Below are 20,084 nucleotides of genomic sequence, written 5' to 3'. Positions count from 1 at the left end.
TTTACCTGTGCTTTGCTTCCCACCTTTTGATATTTGCCTCGCGCTCAGTTAATGACGCTCCTTTATGCGTTTTAAATCAGTAAAGCCCCTAATCTCCGCTCGCCGCCCGCCGCTGATTAAAAAAAATATCTCTCCAAACACACACCGCTGCAGCTGCGAGCTCACAAGGCCGTTCGGTCACACCGCCAGCTCGCGGGGATCGGGTGTCGCTATAGGAGCCCTTCTGGACACTGACCGTTCCGTGTGCTCTCTGTTCTTCCCTCCTCGGGTGTGACACGGAGCTTCCACTGTGCACAAACTAGTTGAAGCAACACCAGTTCGAGCTTCGTTCTACCTGAAAAAGATGATTCTGAGATAATTGGCTTTAAAGTTCCGAACCCTCATTGGTTTGCATGGTGTCAGAAATATATAGTATTCATTTTTAACTTAACATGTCATTGGGGTATTTAGACTACTGTATAGGTAGAGACCATTGCACCGAACAAGGCAATGTCAACTACACGTTGAAAAAAAAAATGCAGACACAACCGTATAGTACCAAACTAGATGTTTTTAGACAACACACAGTAGGCTACATTAGTGTAGTCCAAATGGACAGGTCTCTGAGCCCAGTAGGTCGTCAGACCAAGAGTGGAGGGAAATGTTCTGGGAAGCATTTTACGTTTTCAGTCGTTCATACTTTAACAACATAGTTTCCGTTGTATATACTTAAGAGCAGGAACTTGAATTATTATCCGAAAAAATAGCCGTACGAAATGACCTAGACTATATTTAATTTTCTTCAGAAGCTTTTCTGTCGTTTTGGAAGAGAGGGAGGCTTGTTCAATCCGTGCGCTAAAAGCATCTGATTCCACTCCTTGCCAAGAGCACCGGTAGTTAGACCATTAACCGTAGTCACCGATAATGATTTATATAATAAGGCTACAGGCCCACGACAGCAACGTTTGTCTTTTTGTGGAATTATGATCATTTCGAACGGAAAAGCCAGTCAACTTGTCTTCTGGCCCCCTCCGGCATGGTCTTTCGCTGTCCATGGTGCTGAAAGTGTTCCCCTGAAAAGTCATGCTGGCGTACGGTATTTCAATGCAAGTTGAGAGAGAGAGAGACTGGTATTATGGCCTGAAGACTTAAAGGGGCTATCCTTAGCCAAGTTGAAACCATAACAAAGCCACATCCTGCCTCTGTTTTGGTAAAAAGCTGAGGGATGTGCCTGGGAAACATAACCACTCTCAAATTCATAGACCAAACTATGGATGCAAGGACTGATCATCCAATATATACAAATTGTAGTTTTAAGCATGGTTTCAGGCTATAGGCTACAGTGTTTGTTTACATTTACAATGTTTACAAGCTTAAAGTTTGGGTTATGTTGAGGTTTTACAGTTGAACTAAGCTTATGAGGCATTTACACGTTATGTTCTTCAAGAATCAATGGGGTATGTAACATTCACTATAAGTCCAAAATTAGATGTAGCAACTGCAGATTGACCCTTTAAGGTCTAGGCTAACTCATCAAAGAAACTCTCTCTCCCTCCCTCTTCCTCTCTCTTGCTCTTTCTCTCTCCCTCTGACAAATGACGCTCTGTAAATGGTAAATTAGTGAGAGTTGATCACATGACCGGCCGGCCGAACCTGTCTTGTGCTCCGCACCAGTGTCGCATTGATTTTCAACTGCAGTTCATAATCCTCATGGCTAAAACACCCACATGGGAATTCATTTGTTCTGTTTCAATTTAACCGAATCTAACGACGTTTTTTCCCCATCACCTGCTGAGTGAGATATTTGTGAGTAAGATATTTGTTTTACCTAATTTTAAACTTTCTTTGGAGAAAACATCAGTCTTATTTGAGAGGTAGCCTTTAACCTCGTTGAGGTCCCCAAATGAAGGTTGAGGGTTTAGCTGAAGGCAGGGCTGGGGGTAACCCCTGCCCTGGTCCTGCCAGCCAGTGCTGTATCTCGCGACTACTAAGCGTGGTGGAGAGCGAGTTGCAAGCGGGGCGCGAGAAGGGGGACCCCACGGAGAAGCAGCTGAAGGTGACGCTCGAGGAAGCGGAACTGTGGCGGAAGTTTAAGGAAGTCACCAATGAGATGATAGTCACCAAGAGCGGCAGGTGAGCTTGAGTTAATTATAATTTTGTACCTTTATTTAACTAGGCAAGTCAGTTAAGAAAAAATCAAATTCTCAAAGACGGCCTACACCAAACCCGGACGACGCTGGGCCAATTGTGCGCCGCCCGACTCCCAATCACGGCCGGTTGTGATACAGCCTGGATTCGAACTAGGGTGTCTGTAGTGAAGCCTCCAGCACTGAAATACAGTGCCTTAGACCGCTGTGCCACTAGGGAGCCCCAAATAGTGAGATAGACGAGCATTTTTGAATAGTAAAATATATTTTATTGATCCTCAGCCGTAAGAGGACATTTATTGGGGAGAGGAGATTCGCAGACAAACATACAGACAATACCAAATGCAAGTTTCAAGAGTTTGGTCATTTGATCACCCATTATATGTATCCACCCATTGCTAAATTAATTTTATGAACACATGCAGCAGAATTCAAACCTATATTTCTCTGTCACACATATCACTCTAAAACGTCTAACACTTATGTTATATTAGAGGGCTTTGAATCAATTACCCAATTAAGAGACCATTCGATTTAAATTGATAATTACATTTTCAATTACGCACTTCTTCCAAAACGCATCTTGATCGAATATTTTAATTCAACCCTTTTTTCAACTTCAGCTTTCTATTCCTATATAATCATTACGATTTCATAAGAATTAGATCCAAGCGAAAACTATTAATTACATAGGCCTATCTGTAATTTAAGACCAAGGGCTATTGAATAATATTAGTTATTTAGGAATAGGCAGAACATTTCTTTCTTATACTTATTAGAGCTGAAAAGTGTAATAGCCTATATTTTTAATAAAAGGGTAGCGTAATACATTTTAACAACCAGAAATATTAAGTTTGAGAAAGTTCAGGCCAAATATTGTAAGCCAGAAAATATTTTAAGACAAGGAGATTCATAAAAATGTGTTTTGAAAATATCAGTGACATATTCCTTTACCATGATCCCATGATCCCATGATAAAGGAATATAAGCCCAAGGCTTATGCACAGTTGCAGAGTTATTCAAATTGATTCTGTTTAATTGTATAGTCTCGTGTCTTTCATGTCATTAATATTTGATATGTTTATAATCTATTTGATTCGTCTACAAAACATTAGTTTAGAACATTTTGTTCCAAAAATCCGACTGCAAACCTCGACAAGCTGGTTATTACTGGCTAAATTTATCGCCACATTCTTAAATTAAGAAAACATGTTAGTTAAAAAAAATCTGCGTTCTAAACTTAGTATTGCCCGTAGTGTATCGAACGGTTTAATAGATTTCTCTGGCGCATGGCCACTTTTGTGCTGACCCTCTCATGCTCTGAGGGGCGGCTTGACCGGTCCAGCGCGCGTTGTAGTGGCAGGTCAGCTCACCTGGTGGGTGTCTGTCCATTTACACGTTGGCCACTTCAGAACGTTTTTATTTGGGGAAAACAAAAAATAATTTAATAAAAGTAAAAAGAGTCAGGAAAAAAGTCAAAAAAAGTGAGTTTAGAGTTAGTTGGTGTGTGTGTGTGTGTGTGTGTGTGTGTGTGTGTGTGTGTGTGTGTGTGTGTGTGTGTGTGTGTGTGTGTGTGTGTGTGTGTGTGTGTGTGTGTGTGTGTGTGTGTGTGTGTGTGTGTGTGTGTGTGTGTGTGTGTGTGTGTGTGTGTGTGCATACTGCGTGCCTGTGTACATGTATTAATCTGTGCGTTCCTACTGTGGTTTTCCAGGAGAATGTTTCCGGTGCTGAAAGTGAGTGTATCGGGTCTGGACCCCAACGCCATGTACTCCTTCCTGCTGGACTTCCAGCCAGCTGACAGCCACCGCTGGAAGTACGTTAACGGGGAGTGGGTTACAGCCGGTAAACCGGAGCCTGCCGGTAATGGTTGTGTGTACATCCATCCCGACTCACCCAACTTCGGAGCCCACTGGATGAAGGCACCTGTCTCCTTCAGCAAGGTCAAACTCACCAACAAGCTCAACGGAGGTGGACAGGTAGAGCATACACACACACACAGTCAGTCTATAGACTCTAGCTTAGTTTCTGGCCCAAAACTCACCAGTACATCCCCAGCTGCACTAGATACCTCACTAACTTCATGATGTTGCATTTGATTTATTTCATATTTCTTCAGGCAAATTCTAAAGTTCTACTAAAATAAAATATATAAATAGACAGAAAAATTATGTTCCCGTCCTTCCTCCTCTAGCAGTAGACCGCTAACCACTCTCCAATTTTCCTTTCTCAGGTGGTCTTCCTTGTCTGCAGCGGGTGAATTAAAGGCCAGCTAGGCCACATTTACACAGGCAGTCCAATTCTGATCTTTTTTTTGTAATTGGTCTTTTGTCCAATCAGATCAGCTCTTCTGCCAATAACTGGGAAACATTTCTGAATGTGGCTGCCTGTGTAAACGCAGCTCTGTATCCCCAGTGGAGGGGCCCTTCTGTCATGGATCTTTTCATAATCCTTGTCTTTCCTCTAATCTCTGTTTGTTCCCCTGAAAAGCAAAACATCAAGTGTGCACTTATACAATTAGTGCCCTGCTTAGGGCCCCTCTCCTTGCCCACTTCACCCCGTGGCCCCTGTCTCCACGGGAACCAGATAAACAGCTCTTAATTGGCTCTCGGAGGTTTAATGCACTTCCTGCTGAGAGCTGCCCACTCCAGGAGGCCCTCCAGGGGCCACACAGACATACGTGCATGCACACGCACACACTTAGCGCTGTGATCGGCCAATTTCTTTTCATGGTATTTACATGAACCCATAACCCAAACAAACAAACAAACACACACACACACACACACACACACACACACACACACACACACACACACACACACACACACACACACACACACACACACACACACACACACACACACACACACACACACACACACACACACACACACACACACACACCTCTGACTGGCAGGTAATGTGGTGTTGGCATTGGGTCCGGTAAAGAAGAGCCGAGGCATAATTAAATAATTGCAGTGGTTAGTTGTACATTATGGTAATTACCTGTGTTTTTTTTTACTATGCAAAATGGATTTTCCATCAGTCCTTCAGATGTTTTATAGAGAGATGGAGGCAAAAACAGCATATTTAAAAGCCCACACACACTCCAACTAGAGCAAGTACACACACACATGCACACGCAAACAAAAACAACCCACACACAGACAGAGAGAGAGAGAGAGAGAGAGAGACACACAGACAGAGAGACAGACAGACAGACAGACAGACAGACAGACAGACAGACAGACAGACAGACAGACAGACACACAGACACACAGACACACAGACACACAGACAGAGACAGACAGAGAGAGACTGACAGAGAAGGAGAGAGAGAGAGAGAGAGAGACAGACAGACAGACAGACAGACAGACAGACAGACAGACAGACAGACAGACAGACACAGACAGACACACATACACACAGACACACAGACAGAGACAGACAGAGAGAGACAGACAGAGAAGGAGAGAGAGAGAGAGAGCTCTGGGCAGCTGGTTGGTGTGAGAGGTGAAGCTAAGCTCCCAATTAGAATAAAAAACAGTTTGTTTTGTCCTCTCTCTGAGGGCTGTAATTGGTTAATTGGTGGAGTGAGGGATTGAGAGAGAGAGATAGAGAGAGAACGAGAGACTAGATTTTACGCTAGAACAGACAGTACTGAAGTAATATTGTAAGGACTGTAGTCTATTTGTTCCTGCACACCTCTCCCTCAAACTGTCATAATGTAGGCCTGCCCAGGTTTATGAGTTGTACCTACTCTCTTTCATTCTCTTCCTCTCCATTCTCTTCTTTCATTGCTTCCTTCTTGCTCCATTTCTCTCCTCTCCTCTCCTCTCCTCTCCTCTCCTCTCCTCTCCTCTCCTCTCCTCTCCTCTCTCCTCCCCCATCCCTTTCTCCTTCCAGATCATGTTGAACTCTCTCCATAAGTATGAACCTCAGCTCCACATTGTGAGAGTGGGCGGAAGCCACCGAATGGTTACTAACGTCTCTTTCAGCGACACACAGTTCATCGCTGTCACTGCCTACCAGAATGAAGAGGTGACTGGTCACACACACACACACACACACACACACACACACACACACACACACACACACACACACACACACACACACACACACACACACACACACACACACACACACACACACTGTCTACTTGAAAGATTGAGTCACTACTGGTACATAATATCAACCATCATTGAATCAGCGTCATCATCCAGAGTTCACGATTAAACTTCTTGATTAAGCCAGAGCGCCTAAAAATGTGTATATGTTACAGTCAGTAACATTGTTTATTTCCCTCTGAAGATCACCGCTCTGAAGATCAAATACAACCCGTTCGCTAAGGCTTTCCTGGATGCCAAAGAGAGGTAAGGCCTCATCTGTACCTGCTAGGGTCTCCTACCAGGATATCGCTATGATATTACTGCATGTTAGCATTAGCTTGTCCCATTATGATATCAGTGAGGGTTAGCGTTAGCTCCTGAAACGGTAAGCGATTAGCGGGTCGTTATTAGCTGTTTAAAGCCTAGTTCACCGTCTCTATGTGAGGCTTGTTGAAGAGGCAGTGTGAAGTGTGTGAGAGAAACTGGAGCTCCTAACACACACACACACACACACACACACACACACACACACCTTAGCTGTTTACACATATTTGCTAACACAATTAGCATGGTTAGCACAGGTCTCACACTAGTCACTGTAACGCTGTATCTCTTGCTTCTTTGAATCGCACCAGTTCACAGAGTGAACTCATATAGGTTATCATTGAATTATTGTATTTGCAGGAACCACCCGAACAGTCCATTGGAGTCCTCATTTGATAGCCATATGGGAATTCAACACTGTGAGTGGGCCTTTAGGACTAATTTGATTCAAATTGAATTATTTGAATCTACTAAATAACAATAATCCACTTTTAAACCGTGTGTGTTTCTTCTTCCCATAGGTGGCTGGTTTCTGTCTAACCCAGACTCGCTGTGTTCAGGTGGGGGTCCTAGCTTCCCCTATAGCGGGGGACTGCCTCTCGCCCCCCCTCATGGGTACAAGCACTACCCCCCCAGGCCTGCTCCCTACCCCCCCTCCTACCTGCCGCACCGCACGCACCCTTCTGGTGAGACACACCGCCATCTCTCCATCTCTCTCGTCCAAATCCTCTTTTAACTTTAGTTGAAAATGTAAGCTATCACACCAGCCTGACCTCTTCCCTCTTCCCTTGTCCCTCTCGTTCTCCGTTCCTGTCTCACTCTCCTCGTCACCCTCATCTCCAACCCTCCCTCCAGTCTCTCTGTCTGAGGGGCTACAGGTGTTGTCTGGGGGTCCTGATGGCTGGTCCAGTGTCTCCTCCCCCGGCCCCTCCTCCTCAGCCCTACCCGTGACCACACCCTCCTCACCCCCGTCCACCAATAGCAGCAGGTACGACACGAAAACATAGATATAGAATAAGTAGAATAAGACATGATATAGCTCTTTAGAATCTACTGAGTTTTTGTTTATAAAGCAAGGTGTGTGTCCTCAGTCAGTACCCTTGTTTGTGGACGGTCGGGCGTACAGACGGGAGTCCTGCCTCTTCTCCCTGCGCCCAGCTTCACGGACCAATCAACAGCGAGAGCCACCCACAGCCACCCAATCACGTCCGGCTGGGCGGGCCCGGTTGGCCACCTGTCTCCAGCCATTCCTTCTAACAAACTATGTGATTGGTCGATGCCCACATGGGCATGATCAGTACTGCCCTGGGACCCGGCCCTGGAAGCCCTTTAATGAACACATCTTAGATAATAGGCGTTCCTCTGCCCAGGCGTTGCCAGATGTTACATCTTCTGGAAAGGTATTTTAAGTATCAGCTAACCACATCATATTTCATAGCAACCTGATGCCCGACAGCAGTCGATGACGTGGCACGGAACCACTGGTTGATGAATGCAACGTCTGAGCAGGGGAAGGCGACCAACGTGTGTGTGCATGTGAGGCCATACAAATGTGTTAGTGTGTGTGCACCTCAAAAAACGAAGGCCTAGATTCAATCAGATCAAGCGTTAACCAGCAATAGCAGACACCTTCATAGCGGATGTTTTGGCTTTGCTGGAGGTGGAACTGCGTTGGAGCTGTCAAATCGGCGAGCAGCTGCTCTTGCGATCATTGTCACAAAGCCACACTGTCCCACGCGGGATCATGACGCTCACATTGAAAAACATTCAACCAAATAGTTTCTATCATCATAATGGAGGTGTAGATCACATCTCACATTCCACTGTTCTGACTTAGAAACAAGGCTGCATGGGATTTCTGTCCATGCCACTCCGTGCAGCCAATGGCAATGTCCGCTTTAGGTATAATGCCAGGAGCCCCTTGTGGATTTGACAGCTTCTAACGTAGTCCTACCTCCGGCACCGCCGAAACGACCGCTGTGCGGATGTTGGACAAATTGGATCTGATTGAATCAAACCCTAAATGTCTCTGCCTGCTTTCAAATTACTTATCATTCTGTTTGTGGTTCAGCCCTGACAGACTAACTCTGGGCCCTGGGCGACTATCTCTGGGCCCTGACAGACTAACTCTGGGCCCTGACAGACTAACTCTGGGCCCTGACAGACTAACTCTGAGCCCTGGGCCCTGACAGACTAACTCTGGGCCTTGACAGACTAACTCTGGGCCCTGACAGACTAACTCTGAGCCCTGGGCCCTGACAGACTAACTCTGGGCCCTGGGCCCTGACAGACTAACTCTGGGCCCTGACAGACTAACTCTGGGCCCTGGGCCCTGACAGACTAACTCTGGGCCCTGACAGACTAACTCTTGGCCCTGACAGACTAACTCTGGGCCCTGACAGACTAACTCTGGGCCCTGGGCCCTGACAGACTAACTCTGGGCCCTGACAGACTAACTCTGGGCCCTGACAGACTAACTCTGAGCCCTGGGCCCTGACAGACTAACTCTGGGCCCTGACAGACTAACTCTGAGCCCTGAGCCCTGACAGACTAACTCTGGGCCTTGACAGACTAACTCTGGGCCCTGACAGACTAACTCTGAGCCCTGGGCCCTGACAGACTAACTCTGGGCCCTGACAGACTAACTCTGAGCCCTGAGCCCTGACAGACTAACTCTGGGCCTTGACAGACTAACTCTGGGCCCTGACAGACTAACTCTGAGCCCTGACAGACTAACTCTTGGCCCTGACAGACTAACTCTGGGCCCTGGGCCCTGACAGACTAACTCTGGGCCCTGACAGACTAACTCTGGGCCCTGACAGACTAACTCTGAGCCCTGACAGACTAACTCTGGGCCCTGACAGACTAACTCTGAGCCCTGGGCCCTGACAGACTAACTCTGGGCCCTGACAGACTAACTCTGAGCCCTGGGCCCTGACAGACTAACTCTGGGCCTTGACAGACTAACTCTGGGCCCTGACAGACTAACTCTGAGCCCTGGGCCCTGACAGACTAACTCTGGGCCCTGACAGACTAACTCTGAGCCCTGGGCCCTGACAGACTAACTCTGGGCCTTGACAGACTAACTCTGGGCCCTGACAGACTAACTCTGAGCCCTGGGCCCTGACAGACTAACTCTGGGCCCTGACAGACTAACTCTGGGCCCTGACAGACTAACTCTGGGCCCTGGGCCCTGACAGACTAACTCTGGGCCCTGACAGACTAACTCTTGGCCCTGACAGACTAACTCTGGGCCCTGACAGACTAACTCTGGGCCCTGGGCCCTGACAGACTAACTCTGGGCCCTGACAGACTAACTCTGGGCCCTGACAGACTAACTCTGAGCCCTGGGCCCTGACAGACTAACTCTGGGCCCTGACAGACTAACTCTGAGCCCTGGGCCCTGACAGACTAACTCTGGGCCTTGACAGACTAACTCTGGGCCCTGACAGACTAACTCTGAGCCCTGACAGACTAACTCTTGGCCCTGACAGACTAACTCTGGGCCCTGGGCCCTGACAGACTAACTCTGGGCCCTGACAGACTAACTCTGGGCCCTGACAGACTAACTCTGAGCCCTGACAGACTAACTCTGGGCCCTGACAGACTAACTCTGAGCCCTGGGCCCTGACAGACTAACTCTTGGCCCTGACAGACTAACTCTGGGCCCTGACAGACTAACTCTGGGCCCTGGCAGACTAACTCTGGGCCCTGACAGACTAACTCTGGGCCCTGGTAATAAGATATGTCAAACTGCCAATATGTAGGAGTCAGAATAATTATCTATGTGAAACTACGGTACAGAAAAATATGTATTATGTCTCTGTCTTCATTCTGTCAGCTTTATGATAATGTTTCTGTCTGATAAATGCTGTTCATTGTCAAACGCTGAAAATAAACATTGGCCAATCAAATCTTTCTGGTATGTGTGTTTTCTGGGTGTGTGTAATAACATAATGACTGCTGGTGTTGCGTAGGCACTCTGGACACTCTGTTAACACAAATACAGCACTGGCATGTGAGTTGTTGGACAACAAATAAAAACTCCACTTATCAAAATGACTGAAAGTCTCTACAGTCAGGACACACAATGACATAATAGTAGAAAAGTACAAACTTTAATGCAGACTTCTGTACACAAAATTGCTTTCCAATTCCTTAGACTGAAACTCTTCCTGAAGGGGCCAGCCACACAGAGACCGATGAAAAGACCACTGCAGTAACACACCTGATTCAACTAACCACGGTCCAGACTGAAACTCTTCCTGAAGGGGCCAGCCACACAGAGACCGATGAAAAGACCACTGCAGTAACACACCTGATTCAACTAACCACGGTCCAGACTGAAACCCATGATTGGTTGAATTCCAGAGCATAATGACATTATTACAACAGCCCTATGACAATGTTATAACAGCGTTACAATACTGTTGTGGAACAACGTGGTCAGCTTCCTCCTAAATACAGAGAGTTAAACTCTGCCTCCAGCCGGTGGTCTTTGTGGGCGGATTCTGATTCTGGACAGGTGATGTCACCATCTCCCAGCATCTTCCACCAAGGCAGGCGACCGGCCTGGAGCAAGGCATTGTGGGATTGCCGGGCGCGGGCGGCTACGGGGGCAGAGCGACTCCTGAACACGTCACAGTCGGTTACTGTGGCGACACTGAGTGAGGGGGCATCTAAGAGAGAACGATGGATGAAGGGAGAGAAAGAGGAAGAGAAAGAGAGATTGGTGTGCGCGTGTGTGATACCTACTCAGCAGTAGTTCCAGGTCGGTGTTGATCTGTGCCAGCAGGGCGTGTGTGTGAGTGTGTTCTCTCAGCTCTGCCCCTCTCCCCTGTAGATGCTGGAGCAGCAAGGCTTGGGTCTGAGCATGGAGCTCCCTACTGCCCTCTAGAGACACCACAGAGGACTACACACACAGAAAGAGATCGTTACACACACAGAGAGAGACCCGTTACACAGACACAGAGAGACCCGTTACACAGACACACAGAGAGAGACCCGTTACACAGACACAGAGAGAGAGACCCGTTACACAGACACAGAGAGAGAGACCCGTTACACAGAGAGATAGTTACACACCACACACACATTTGTTTTACTATCCTTGTGGGGACCAAATACTATTTTCCCTAACCCCTAACCCTAATTGTAACTGTAACCCGAAACCTAACCCTAAAACAGCCTTTTTCCTTGTGGGGACAAGTGAAATGTCCCCACTTGTCCAAATATTCCTTGTTTTACTATCCTTGTGAGGACATCTGGTCCCTACAAGGATAGTAAAACCAAACACACAACTTGAAGTAATATTCAGAATCACCGGGTGCAGGGCAATATGTTCCTCCACCTCTCTCTTCAGCTCCGCCCTCCGACTGTCAGTCAAACCCCGAGGATCAATCCAAGGGGAGAGGGAAGGAGGGGCTTTCTCAGCTCTCCGCCTCTTCAGAAAGCAAAGGACCTAACAGGAGAGGGACAAAAAACTGTCAACATGAATTCAGATGCTGCTGCATGCTAGATTTGTTTGATCGCTGTGTTCAGTTTCTGCTTACAACAGGGGTAGTCTATTAGAAGTGCATGTGAGTGTGTGTTAATACTGTTCTCTGCAGCACAACAGCAGCTCTGTGCTGTGTGTGTGTGTTAATACTGTTACTGCAGGACAACAGCAGCTCTGTGCTGTGTGTGTGTGTTAATACTGTTCTCTGCAGGACAACAGCAGCTCTGTGCTGTGTGTGTGTGTTAATACTGTTCTCTGCAGGACAACAGCAGCTCTGTGCTGTGTGTGTGTGTTAATAGTGTTCTCTGCAGGACAACAGCAGCTCTGTGCTGTGTGTGTGTGTTAATACTGTTCTCTGCAGGACAACAGCAGCTCTGTGCTGTGTGTGTGTGTTAATACTGTTCTCTGCAGGACAACAGCAGCTCTGTGCTGTGTGTGTGTGTTAATACTGTTCTCTGCAGGACAACAGCAGCTCTGTGCTGTGTGTGTGTGTTAATACTGTTCTCTGCAGGACAACAGCAGCTCTGTGCTGTGTGTGTGTGTTAATACTGTTCTCTGCAGGACAACAGCAGCTCTGTGCTGTGTGTGTGTGTGTTAATACTGTTCTCTGCAGGACAACAACAGCTCTGTGCTGTGTGTGTGTGTTAATACTGTTCTCTGCAGGACAACAGCAGCTCTGTGCTGTGTGTGTGTGTTAATACTGTTCTCTGCAGGACAACAGCAGCTCTGTGCTGTGTGTGTGTGTTAATACTGTTCTCTGCAGGACAACAGCAGCTCTGTGCTGTGTGTGTGTGTTAATACTGTTCTCTGCAGGACAACAGCAGCTCTGTGCTGTGTGTGTGTGTTAATACTGTTCTCTGCAGGACAACAGCAGCTGTGTGTGTGTGTTAATACTGTTCTCTGCAGGACAACAGCAGCTCTGTGCTGTGTGTGTGTTAATACTGTTCTCTGCAGGACAACAGCAGCTGTGTGTGTGTGTTAATACTGTTCTCTGCAGGACAACAGCAGCTCTGTGCTGTGTGTGTGTGTTAATACTGTTCTCTGCAGGACAACAGCAGCTCTGTGCTGTGTGTGTGTGTTAATACTGTTCTCTGCAGGACAACAGCAGCTCTGTGCTGTGTGTGTTAATACTGTTCTCTGCAGGACAACAGCAGCTCTGTGCTGTGTGTGTGTGTTAATACTGTTCTCTGCAGGACAACAGCAGCTCTGTGCTGTGTGTGTGTGTTAATACTGTTCTCTGCAGGACAACAACAGCTCTGTGCTGTGTGTGTGTGTTAATACTGTTCTCTGCAGGACAACAGCAGCTCTGTGCTGTGCTGTGTGTGTGTGTTAATACTGTTCTCTCAGGACAACAGCAGCTCTGTGCTGTCTCTGTGTGTGTGTTAATACTGTTCTCTGCAGGACAGCAGCTCTGTGCTGTGTGTGTGTGTTAATACTGTTCTCTGCAGGACAACAGCAGCTCTGTGCTGTGTGTGTGTTAATACTGTTCTCTGCAGGACAACAGCAGCTCTGTGCTGTGTGTGTGTGTTAATACTGTTCTCTGCAGGACAACAGCAGCTCTGCTGTGTGTGTGTGTTAATACTGTTCTCTGCAGGACAACAGCAGCTCTGTGCTGTGTGTGTGTGTTAATACTGTTCTCTGCAGGACAACAGCAGCTCTGTGCTGTGTGTGTGTGTTAATACTGTTCTCTGCAGGACAACAGCAGCTCTGTGCTGTGTGTGTGTGTTAATACTGTTCTCTGCAGGACAACAGCAGCTCTGTGCTGTGTGTGTGTGTGTTAATACTGTTCTCTGCAGGACAACAGCAGCTCTGTGCTGTGTGTGTGTGTTAATACTGTTCTCTGCAGGACAACAGCAGCTCTGTGCTGTGTGTGTGTGTTAATACTGTTCTCTGCAGGACAACAGCAGCTCTGTGCTGTGTGTGTGTGTTAATACTGTTCTCTGCAGGACAACAGCAGCTCTGTGCTGTGTGTGTGTGTTAATACTGTTCTCTGCAGGACAACAGCAGCTCTGTGCTGTGTGTGTGTGTTAATACTGTTCTCTGCAGGACAACAGCAGCTCTGTGCTGTGTGTGTGTGTTAATACTGTTCTCTGCAGGACAACAGCAGCTCTGTGCTGTGTGTGTGTGTTAATACTGTTCTCTGCAGGACAACAGCAGCTCTGTGCTGTGTGTGTGTGTTAATACTGTTCTCTGCAGGACAACAGCAGCTCTGTGCTGTGTGTGTGTGTTAATACTGTTCTCTGCAGGACAACAGCAGCTCTGTGCTGTGTGTGTGTGTTAATACTGTTCTCTGCAGGACAACAGCAGCTCTGTGCTGTGTGTGTGTGTTAATACTGTTCTCTGCAGGACAACAGCAGCTCTGTGCTGTGTGTGTGTGTTAATACTGTTCTCTGCAGGACAACAGCAGCTCTGTGCTGTGTGTGTGTGTTAATACTGTTCTCTGCAGGACAACAGCAGCTCTGTGCTGTGTGTGTGTGTTAATACTGTTCTCTGCAGGACAACAGCAGCTCTGTGCTGTGTGTGTGTGTTAATACTGTTCTCTGCAGGACAACAGCAGCTCTGTGCTGTGTGTGTGTGTTAATACTGTTCTCTGCAGGACAACAGCAGCTCTGTGCTGTGTGTGTGTGTTAATACTGTTCTCTGCAGGACAACAGCAGCTCTGTGCTGTGTGTGTGTGTTAATACTGTTCTCTGCAGGACAACAGCAGCTCTGTGCTGTGTGTGTGTGTTAATACTGTTCTCTGCAGGACAACAGCAGCTCTGTGCTGTGTGTGTGTGTTAATACTGTTCTCTGCAGGACAACAGCAGCTCTGTGCTGTGTGTGTGTGTTAATACTGTTCTCTGCAGGACAACAGCAGCTCTGTGCTGTGTGTGTGTGTTTCTCCGTTGCTGGAAGTTTCGTCTCTCTCGGTGGCCTCGCCAAACCCTCTGGATCTGTATTGCAGCCTGCCTCTCCACCTCCCCGAGGTACTGCTGCACCTGACCTACACACACACACACACACACACACACACACACACACACACACACACACACACACACACACACACGAGGGCTGTAGATGGCAGGCCTAACTAAGCAAACAAACGGGCATCATTCCGCTCTGTCTCTGCTGTAACAGGTAGTGTGTGTACCTGGGGGCAGTAGCTGCAGTAGCTGTAGTTGTTTCTGATGGAACTCTCTCCTGGCTCTCTGTCTCCTGACACACAGCTGTAGTTTCAGCTCCTCCTCCCAGCACACAGCCTGAGCCTGCTGCGCTCTCCTCCGCCGCCGCTCCCTACACACACACATACACACATGCGCACACACACATGCTTAACTGCCTGGAATTATTATGATCTAATTTAGCCTTTATTTTGACAGGAAGTCATGCTGAAACCAACGTCTCTTTTACAGATGAGCCCTGGAATTACAAAAAATATACACATCAATACAAAACACGATCATAGATCGATGAGAGAATAAAGCCCACACACACACACACACACACACACACACACACCTGAAGCTCCTCTGCAGTGATCTGACAGCTCTGGGCAGATTCTTCACTCTCCTCCTGGTCTGATAGGATCTCCACGCTGCCTGGATGACACACGCCGCTCTCACACACTCCTCTGGCCACGTCTGATAACACAGAGAGAGTGTAAGGCACACACACACACGAACAACAACAAACACACTATATTTTACCTCTGTGTGATCAGCTGGTTTGGGGACTTCTCTGTGCAGCAGCTTTATCAGTTGGTCCACTTCCTCATCGAAGCCCCGTCCCCTCCATTCTCGACCAATCATGCCCTCTAACCCTGCAACACACAAACCATAAAAAACATCAAGATTGCTTTTGCAAGCATATAAAGTTAACCCATGAAAAATATATATATCGTAACCTGGAAATATTCAAACCCCACCCCCTGACCTTTGAACCTATGGATGATAAGCTGCAGGGCGGATTCTTGTTGCCGGGCAACCAGGAGGAGCGTCCTAATTGCTGCCCCTCCCACAACAGGGTTGGATGTGTGAGCCATTCGGTACACCACGTCATCCAGAATCACAGACAAGGGGCCTTTTCCCAAACCTGCTACTAACTCACTACAGAGAAAGAGCGGGTAATGAATTTAATTGATGTGTGTGTATGTGTGTGTGTGTGTGTGTGGTGATATGCTACCTGTTAGCTGTCAGAAGCTGATGCCACAGTGACACACACACGGTTCCCACTCTCTCTTCCTCACTCATTAACATCCTCTCATAGTGGTCTGATTGCAGGACTAAGAGAGAGAAAAGAGGGGGGGCATCGTTAGTTAGGTAAGGGGTCTGTTTGGTATTGGACGTTAGATCTCACCTTGTGTGGCCAGGTGACCATGGGCTTTCAGAAGCCAACACACAGATCCCATCACTTTCTTGAAGAAACGAAACATCTCAGGCTGCCCATTCCCCTACAGAGAGAGATATGTGAGTAGACATATTTTTGTTGAGGACATTCCAAACTTCAAAAAAACGTTATGTCCCTTACCGCCAAAGCTCTGTTCATCAGCCGACTGGCCAATGACAGCAGGCTGTCTGTGACGGATGGGAGCAGCTGCCTATGGAAGGCCTCAGTGTCTCCGCCCATGTCCACACCCACACAGCAGGAGCTAAAGGAGTTTGCATATGCACACAAATAAATCAATGTCAAATCACTACTACAGATATATGACCCCCACCTTCATAGATCTGCTTGCATCAATTATTATTCCACCCCATCAGTTCTATCAGGGCCTTGAAGTAGTATCTGGGGTAGGTATTGTCCATTGGTAGTGTCTAGGGTTGTTTGTTTTAGTGCAGAGTAATAGACAACACAGATTTGGTTATTCCTTTTTGTTGTGGTTGTGTGGTTCAAGATTCTAAAATCGTACCTGAGAATTTCTGCCAACTGAGTGGCAGTTGCGTAGCCTCCTTCAACTTTGGCATAGTTCAGTTTGAGGGCGTCTCCTGCGCAGTATTGAAGTATGCCATGGCTGAACAAGGAGTTTTTGAACGCACCCAACTCTCTGTCGTCTTGGACAGATATCCTATTCAGAATATCTTCAATGTCGAAAAATAAGGAATGATTGTTAGTTGGGTATCAGGAATAACACACAAGTGCAAAGTACAATAACACGTTTTTCAATGTAAAAAGGTTAGCTAACTAATTAACCTTGTAATTTTGAGAGAACTTGTGGAACCTTCTGCTCCGGCTTAATGTTTGTGCTCGCGACCAGTGCCCTTAGCCCGGCGTCTGTGTCCTTTCTAGCGAGACTCATCGCGAGTTTATTACAGTAATCTTTCGCTCCCAGATCTGAAGTATAAAACCATATACAAAATTGACGAGCTACATTATTCTTCGAATGAAACCAGACACGATCAAGTTGAAATCTATTTTCGTGCTCTCTTGTTGCCACAAGCACTGACGGGGAAGCTTAATTTGTTTCTACAGCAACACTCCCTACGTCACTAATCTGCGACTACAGTTAGCAGGGCCCCATTCCCATTCATTCTTTACAATACATAATTGTATTTATTTTTTATTAACAACAAATCAATTTTTAAAAAGTACATGGGGAACACAAGTATTTATAAAGAATATACAAAGGACATTTGGGCTAGGGGCGGGGCTAAGGGGTACAATATCACATTACACAAGAACCTTAAGGGGCATACACACATATTTATAATTCTAACAGCTTTTTTGTTGGCACTGTATTTAATAGTCTTAAAATATAGTTCAATTACAATTTTGCAGTGTAATAAAATGTGGTGTTTTGTTTGTAAATTTACATTTGGGAATATGAAATTTGGCCAAAAGAATAATGAAATGAATTACATAAAATTGTTTAAACTTATTTCTATAATAAGTAAAGAATCCAAGCATCACATCTCTCCATAAGAGTGTACAATCTTCATAAATGATAAATCTACTGATGTCTTGCCACAGATTCCTTACATGAATACAATTCCCAAAAATAAGCAACACTGTTTCTGGGTGGTCATAACAAAAGGTAAAATTTTGGGGTTTATGTTTTTTTACTTCTTCATATAGTGGTTGGCAGGATAGTATTTATGAATCATTTAAAAAGAAACGTACTTCATTTAGTTAATAAGTAGGTATGTGTGTGGCAACATCCAAACTTTTTTCCAGCAGACATTATCAATAAAACCATTCCAATAAGGCATTACTGGATAAGGAAACAATTTGGAAACAAGGCTTGTATAGCTCTATTGTTGTTGGATGAACTAAAAGAAAAACTCATCTTAGGATGCTTCCTTGACATGTTCCTGAATAACATAGCAACACCTGAGGGAATGGCATCTAAAACAATTGCAAAATCTTTAGGTGTTACAGGGATTTTGTAAAGTGATAAGAATTCCTTAGAATTAAGTAAAATACCCTCTGCATTTACAAGTTGTATCACCAATAGGATATTATTTCGGAACCAATATTCTAAAAACAAAGAAGTATTTTTATACAATATATCCATCCCGACTATTCCATATATAATATCTGTGTGGAGAAAATGTATGCTTATAAATTAAGGACCATAAGAAGAAAACCTGCCGACCTGCAGAGAGTTTCACTGGAACTTTGTAAATATTATAATTGCAAACCAACATGAAGTTACGGCTACCAAAAGTAGAGAAGACATGATGAGGAAGTTGAACTTCTTATGAATTGTTATATCCAATTGATCTTAAAAGTATTATTTAAGGATCTGCCCCTTTTTCCCAATTTTCTACTGAAATTACATACTCCAATCTAACTGCCTGTAGCTCAGGCCCTGAAGCAAGGACATGCATATTCTTGGTACCATTTCAAAGGAAACACTTTGAAGTTTGTGTAAATGTGTAAGGGATGTAGGAGAATATAACACAATAGATCTGGTGTAAGATAATACAAAGACAAAGACAAAAACAACCATTCTTCTGTATTGTTCTTCTACCATTATCTTTGAAATGCAAGAGAAAGGCCATAATATATTATTCCAGTCCAGGTGTAACATATATTTTGGCCACTAGATGGCAGAAGTGTATGTGCAACGTTTTAGACTAATCCAATGAGCCATTGCATTTCTGCCCAAATATGCCTAATTTGTTTATTAACTTTTTATGTTCAAAATTATGCACTCTCCTCAAACAATAGCATGGTATTCTTTCACTGTTATAGCTACTGTAAATTGGACAGTGCAGTTAGATTAACAAGAATTTAAGCTTCTGCCAATATCAGATATATCTATGTCCTGTGAAATCTTCTTGTTACTTACAACCTCATCCTAATCGCATTAGCCTACGTTAGCTTAACCGTCCCGTGGAAGGAACACTGATCCCGAAGAAGTTTTAATTAAGGTAGTAAAGTCCAGAAAATTCAGCCCACCATACTCATGTCTTCATTACAACAGTTTTCCTAATGTAATGGGTACGGTTTCTCACAGAAAGTTAAAAAGCATCTGGTCTACCTTCTTGCTTATTTTACCGTCAAGATATAAAGATAGAGCAGCATGTGTTAGTCTAGAGATACCTTCAGCCTTGGTTATTAGGACTCTTCCTTTTAAGGATAAGTCCCTCTGTAGCCATAGATTTAGCTTCTTCTGGGGGTTTTTAACAAGAGGGTTCAAATTGAGTAAGCCTCCATACTTCTGATCCTTAGTAATGTTTATGCCTAAATATGTATGTTCTTCTTTAACTGGAATACCATAATATGAAGGTGTCACAATCTTTAACAGCTATGAGTTCACATTTATTAATGTTAAGATATAGACCAGACGCTTTGGAAAAGGATTGTATCACATTGATCGATATAGAAATCTGACTAGCGTCTTTCAGAAAAAGTGTAGTATCGTCAGCCAGCTGGCTTATAATAATTTCTTTACCAGCTATGGAAATACCTTGTACAGGAATATTATTTAAAGAATTTGTAAGAAGTTGGGTGATTAATAAAATAGATACGGTGAGATGGGACAACCTTGCATAATTCCTCTCTTTAACTCAAATCTAGGTGAGGTGCAATGTTTCAGTT

At 45.4% G+C, this 20,084-nt stretch overlaps 2 protein-coding genes across 2 annotated transcripts; one reads left to right on the top strand and one right to left on the bottom strand.

Annotated features, from left to right (window-relative positions):
* The first annotated feature begins 1,802 nt into the window (after nucleotides 1-1,802).
* On the top strand, nucleotides 1,803-7,879 carry tbx19 (T-box transcription factor 19). The gene is made up of 8 exons (XM_029643438.2): nucleotides 1,803-2,112; nucleotides 3,838-4,102; nucleotides 6,033-6,167; nucleotides 6,441-6,502; nucleotides 6,923-6,981; nucleotides 7,084-7,248; nucleotides 7,418-7,550; nucleotides 7,654-7,879. Exons 1-8 carry the CDS (start codon nucleotides 1,883-1,885, stop codon nucleotides 7,817-7,819), a joined length of 1,215 nt encoding a protein of 404 aa, XP_029499298.2. The 5' UTR covers nucleotides 1,803-1,882; the 3' UTR covers nucleotides 7,820-7,879.
* A 2,782-nt stretch (nucleotides 7,880-10,661) lies between these two features.
* Nucleotides 10,662-17,522, bottom strand: iqcb1 (IQ motif containing B1). The gene is made up of 13 exons (XM_065023489.1): nucleotides 17,232-17,522; nucleotides 16,951-17,119; nucleotides 16,569-16,689; nucleotides 16,398-16,491; nucleotides 16,224-16,323; nucleotides 15,975-16,147; nucleotides 15,749-15,861; nucleotides 15,561-15,682; nucleotides 15,193-15,335; nucleotides 14,894-15,042; nucleotides 11,886-12,023; nucleotides 11,318-11,474; nucleotides 10,662-11,241 (listed from the first exon to the last, which is right to left on the bottom strand). The coding sequence occupies exons 1-13, from the start codon at nucleotides 17,335-17,337 to the stop codon at nucleotides 11,009-11,011; spliced, it is 1,818 nt and encodes a 605-aa protein (XP_064879561.1). The 5' UTR covers nucleotides 17,338-17,522; the 3' UTR covers nucleotides 10,662-11,008.
* Between the last annotated feature and the right edge of the window lie 2,562 nt (nucleotides 17,523-20,084).

Source organism: Oncorhynchus nerka, linkage group LG2, assembly GCF_034236695.1.
Source record: "Oncorhynchus nerka isolate Pitt River linkage group LG2, Oner_Uvic_2.0, whole genome shotgun sequence".
Taxonomy (NCBI): Eukaryota; Metazoa; Chordata; class Actinopteri; order Salmoniformes; family Salmonidae; genus Oncorhynchus; species Oncorhynchus nerka.
This window is presented reverse-complemented; position numbering and strand designations above follow the sequence as displayed.

Excerpts from the sequence above, each read along its gene's own strand:
- tbx19 (XM_029643438.2), top strand. The coding sequence starts at position 1,883 with ATGAAGGTTGAGGGTTTAGCTGAAGGCAGGGCTGGGGGTAACCCCTGC. Across the intron at positions 6,168-6,440 it reads CTGCCTACCAGAATGAAGAG|ATCACCGCTCTGAAGATCAA; the intron begins GTGACTGGTCAC and ends TTCCCTCTGAAG. Across the intron at positions 7,249-7,417 it reads GCACCGCACGCACCCTTCTG|TCTCTCTGTCTGAGGGGCTA; the intron begins GTGAGACACACC and ends CCCTCCCTCCAG.
- iqcb1 (XM_065023489.1), bottom strand. The coding sequence starts at position 17,337 with ATGAGTCTCGCTAGAAAGGACACAGACGCCGGGCTAAGGGCACTGGTC. Across the intron at positions 17,120-17,231 it reads AGTTCTCTCAAAATTACAAG|ATATTCTGAATAGGATATCT; the intron begins GTTAATTAGTTA and ends TCGACATTGAAG. Across the intron at positions 11,242-11,317 it reads CGACCTGGAACTACTGCTGA|ATGCCCCCTCACTCAGTGTC; the intron begins GTAGGTATCACA and ends GTTCTCTCTTAG.